Raw genomic sequence first — 4,839 nt, forward strand, 5'->3', positions numbered from 1 at the left:
GTGTTTGCATGGCTTTATGCAAAGACCTGTTGGCCAAGTGCTCACTGGGAGGGAGCCAGCACTGCTCTCACCCTGCTTTGCTGCTCAGGGAAGGGAGGAGATGCTCCAAGGGGCATCGCAGGGAGTTGGGACCAGCACTGGGATGTGAATCCCAGCCCAGGATGCCTGGTTCCCTGCTTTACCTGAGGTACCCAAGGGCATCCTGCACCCACTGTCAGCTCCTGTCACCACTCAGCACCAGCAGCTGAGTGAGCAGAGACAGGCACTGACAGCTTTTTCCCATGCTGGAAAGTCACACGGGCATCCAGCTCCCTCTGAGGAGGTCGCTTAGTCTGCACCTCTCTGGTCCCCTTGGTTAACCTGCTACCAAAAGCAGTCTTAAGCAAAGGTCTCATGCCTGCATCCTCCCCTGAGAGCGCCCAGCCATGGGTCTGCACCCCAGTGCCTTGCTCCTCTCCCTGGCAGCTATCAGAAGGCTTCCTGCCCACAACCTCTGGCTCCCCTCCTGTCTGGGGCTTCGGGGAGAGATGGAGATGGGAGAAGGAAGACCAGGAGTTGTGGGGAAGGCGGTGAGGCTTGTGCTGAGGTCTCGCATCAGTGAAATGCAGTGGCAGGAGGGTTCCCCTCTCCTCAGGACAGATGGGTCATCACAGGCTTCTGCAAGGCACCAGAGGGAGAAACCTCAGCTCGCTTCTGTGCCCACACCACACCAGGCAACTCTTCTTGCTGCCCCTCTATGGAGAGAGGACCTGCCCCCTGCCATGGGCCACTCAGGCAGTGGGAACTCAAAGGTTTTGTTTGGTGTCCCCCCACCAGGGCTCAGGACATCCCAGACCTGGGGTGGGAGCCAGGCATGCCTGCCACCACGGGCCAATACCCAGAGCTGAGGCCTCCACCGGCTCAAGGAGAGCACGGGAGGGACAGATTCCCCTGTGCAAGTGCTGGGAGGCAAGTCCCATGTGCAGCCCAGGCCAGCAGCCCTCCTGGGTGCCTTGGTTCATACCGCAAAGAGCCTCTCCACTCTTCTGTTCTTGCCGTTGGGGTTCCTCTGCGTCAGGGAGCCACGGTAAACAGAGTTGCGGTCAAAGGAGTCCTCGAGACCTGCAGTGAAAGAAGAGGGATGGATAGGCAGGAGGTCCTCACCCACCTCACTAAAGGTTTTGGTTACCCGCCAAGTCACCGGGGTTTTACTATCCCCTGCTGGCTGTGGCTTTGGATGCATCATTGCACTTCCCTCTCCAGGAGGGTGGTAGGGAGCCCTTTCACAGTAGGGAAACAAAAGCTGCTGCTACTGAGGTTCCCAGAGCACTGTGTGAGCTGGACCAGCCTGACAGTGGTCAGCTGCCAAGACCTAGTTCTCTGGAAACCTCCATGGATGGCAAAAGCCCAGCACACGTGGAGCTCTCACCACCCAAGCCTACGACACTCTCTTGACCTACCTACTAAGTCATTTTCTCTGACACCAACTTGCACCAGCTGCACTTCTTCAAACCCAACTTTGCAAGTCACTGACCACAGAGAGGGTGATCAGGAGACCATATCACCCCATCGCCCAGCCCAGGCAGAGGGGATCAGGCTCGCCTGGTGACATCCATCCTAATTGCACATCTATCTCTTTGCGGGGCTGACATGTCACCCAGGCTGCCTTTATCTGCCTGTCCTTTGCAGGAAGGAGAGCAGCTGACTCCTCTTCAGCATGAGAAGGATGGACCTTTCCACCTACCAGCCTCAGCCTGGGAAATAGCACTGTTAATTGTCTGCATGCATGGGGAAAATGCGATTCATCCTCTGCATTAAATGATCTTTCCTCTTTTCATCTTCCATTATCTGGAAAGAGACCCACTCTTTCTGTCTTTAAGCTTACGAGGCAAGATAAGAGAGAAAAAGAAAAGTCATTTCCTCACGGGTCTCACTGGTATGGGTCAGGATGCAACATTTCCAGTGGCTGCCCCTCACCACACAAGCTGCTGCACCAAGTTTCAGGTCACCGGCTACTCTGAAGTGCTCCCAAGCTGCCGTTTGTCATAGCTGGGATGTGAAAGGTGTCTTGCCCCCCACCAGACACCAGTGGATGCGGCAGGTGGGTAACAGGGTCAAGGGTACCTTCTCCAAGATGACCAAACAGGGAAGAGATGATGGGCTTCGGTGAGGCTTTGAGGTCTTACAGCCAATGGGATGCCACAGATGGAGTCTCCCTGGACTCTGGGGTGGCAGGAGGCCAGGCTGTATAGAAAGTCCTGGCTCTTGGAGGACTGAGCCAACTCAGAGCCTGGCCTCCGCTCTCCCATCACCGTCCCTGCTCCTGCCAGTTGCCGTTTCCTTTCTAAACGGTCCACCACAGGTTTCCCTGTGGCTGTTCTAACAGGAGGCCATGAGCACAGGGAAGAGGATCCCCCAGTGCTGGGGAATGCAGAGAGAGGACCGAGCACGCCCCAAAACCCAGCCCCTCCACCCGCAGTCCCCCAACTCCCATGGGCAGAGCCTCGGTCCTTACCAGTGATGTCGAGGGGACTGTTGAACTTCCTCCTGAACCCCTGCAGCCCAGGCATCGCCTGCAAGAGAAGGGGAGCAGTGTGCTGTGGGCGATGGGGTGGGGGGACAGAGGTCCCCCTGAGGCTACCACTTTGAAAGCAGCTCCCTGGGTGCCCTGGCTGTCCGCAGGTCGCTGCGGAGCCGCACGCACCAGCCGGCACGGGGTAAAACACCACGCGAAGGCTGCCGGGGACCGCTGCTTGTGGGACCAGCAGAGCGGAGGCAGGCAGCCTGCGGGCAGAGGAAGGGCAGGGGCTCTCTCTGGGTGCACAGGGCAGACAACTTGCTCCGCTTTCCTTTGCATCTTCACCTCTTTTATTTCGCCTGGGCTCGTCCCAAGGTGAGCAAAGGAGGCAGAGCACTGCCACAGCCCTGCGTGCTCTGCCTGCAACCCCGGGAAGAGCACCAGCCCCCAGATACAAACCCCTCCCTTGATGCATATAGGGAACCAGCGTTGCTCCCCATCCTTAGTGAGACATCTGCTCTCGGAGCCTTGGGGCAGAGAACCAGGCAGCAGAGGGAGCCGGGCTCAGCCAGCCAGGCAGCCCTTGAGGCAGAGCACTGCCACAGCCCTGCGTGCTCTGCCTGCAACCCCGGGAAGAGCACCAGCCCCCAGATACAAACCCCTCCCTTGATGCATATAGGGAACCAGCGTTGCTCCCCATCCTTAGTGAGACATCTGCTCTCGGAGCCTTGGGGCAGAGAACCAGGCAGCAGAGGGAGCCGGGCTCAGCCAGCCAGGCAGCCCTTCAGCATCTCAGGGGTGGGATGTCTCATACCCCCCCCTCCCTGCTCACCTGCCCATTTGACTTCTTCCTGGCCTTTTCCACTGACTTCACTGTCAGCCCCGCAGCTGACAGAGCCGCAATCCGAGATTCGATGTCCGAAACCTTTAGAAGAGGGAAAAAACCAGACGGATGCTGGTTCCATCACCGGACTCCTTTGCTGTCACTGGCTGGGCAAAGTAGCTCTCAGCCACATCCTCACCTCGTTCTCTGCCTGTTGCACCCGAGCAGCTGCTGAGGCCACTTTATCCTCCAGCTCTGACAGCTCCGAGTCAGTCGTGCTGCTGTGCTGAGCCCCTTCTTCAAGCTCTTTCAGGGTGTTCTCAAGCTGGAAGGTCTTCCCAGCCGTCAGATACACCTGAAAAGGGAGAAAACCCAACCAAACCCATACCCATTGCAGATTAACCTCTCTGCAGCTCTCAGCATCTCTGCAGCCCCAGATGCAACAGCTCCTGCCACTATTTTATGACTGCTTTCTTGCCTTGCAGCACAGACAGTACCAGTCAGCTCTGGCAGGGTTTTAATCTCATTTCCTCTCTTCCCCAGGCTTTTAAAGAGCAATTATCCACCAGGCAAAGTGGTAAAATGCTCAATGGGAACACAGGAAGGACCAAAACTCAGTGACCTACTCGTGCTTCAGCATCTTTACGCCATGTGCTCAGAGGGCAGGCAAGTACCTGCACAGCAGGGCAGGCTGCCACGTCCCATGGTGTCAGTGAGCTGGGAAGTCGACACACTGACTTTCAGTCTTTTTTAGGGCTGTCTGTGCTGCTGGGTGCCTGGGAGCAGGGTCAGGGTGTGGGAGTTTGGCCCCGGGCCGTTGCCCAACCTGCGAAGAGCAGTTTTGCTCAGGAACTGCTCTAAACATACAGGAATGCTCCCAGCCAAGAGCCCCAGCAAACACGCGTGTAAACAGAGCCCAGCGCAGCCACGGGGCTGCTGCCTGGGGGCACGGTGGCAATGGGAAGCACGGGCTACCTCTGCTGCCTAGCTAGGAAGGGTGAAAGGACTTATCCCAATAAACCCGCAGGCTTTGCTGTCACTTGCCTCCTCCTGGGCTACCACAAGGATGCAAGTCCAAGCGAGGCAATTCAGGCAAACAGTGTGTTTGTATGCGGTCACAGAAGGTGATTAGATGGGCTGTGGCCCCTGTTTTGCTGGCCGAATCCCAAGCTCGGTACTGCTGGTGCAAGTCCTGCTCCTCCAACCCTCACTGCTTTTTCTGGGCTGGGTATTGCTCAAGACTGCCTGGCAAGAGCCCTGGCACACCCTGAAGGACCAAGCATCCACGCAACTCACACCAGCATGTCCCATAGGTCTCTCCCATGCCGGTGCAAGCCCCGAGGTCATAACAGATTGGAGACGTTTATGGGTGCTATGTGTGAAGCAGCTCAACCTGTGAGTCACAGGGACATCACAGTTTGTCGTTGGGCCATCAAACTGCCTCCATGCCCCCTGAGGTGGCATGTTCTGGGAGCAGAGCCGTGACTCAGCCAGGGCCGGGAGGGAATGGCAGGGCAAA

General features: G+C 57.4%; 1 protein-coding gene across 1 annotated transcript in view; it reads right to left on the reverse strand.

The window, feature by feature from the left end:
• Positions 1 to 630: 630 nt before the first annotated feature.
• The window catches only part of MLPH (melanophilin), a 27,337-nt gene continuing 23,128 nt past the window's right edge, over positions 631 to 4,839 (reverse strand). The window contains exons 12-16 of the mRNA XM_010015719.1: positions 3,520 to 3,675; positions 3,330 to 3,422; positions 2,495 to 2,552; positions 1,004 to 1,101; positions 631 to 657 (exon numbers count right to left, since the gene is read on the reverse strand). Coding sequence (XP_010014021.1) covers positions 631 to 657; positions 1,004 to 1,101; positions 2,495 to 2,552; positions 3,330 to 3,422; positions 3,520 to 3,675 — 432 coding nt within the window. The remainder of the gene's footprint in view (positions 658 to 1,003; positions 1,102 to 2,494; positions 2,553 to 3,329; positions 3,423 to 3,519; positions 3,676 to 4,839) is intronic.

The sequence above is a fragment of the Nestor notabilis genome, unplaced genomic scaffold (genome assembly GCF_000696875.1).
Source record: "Nestor notabilis isolate BGI_N333 unplaced genomic scaffold, ASM69687v1 scaffold25825, whole genome shotgun sequence".
NCBI lineage: Eukaryota > Metazoa > Chordata > Aves > Psittaciformes > Psittacidae > Nestor > Nestor notabilis.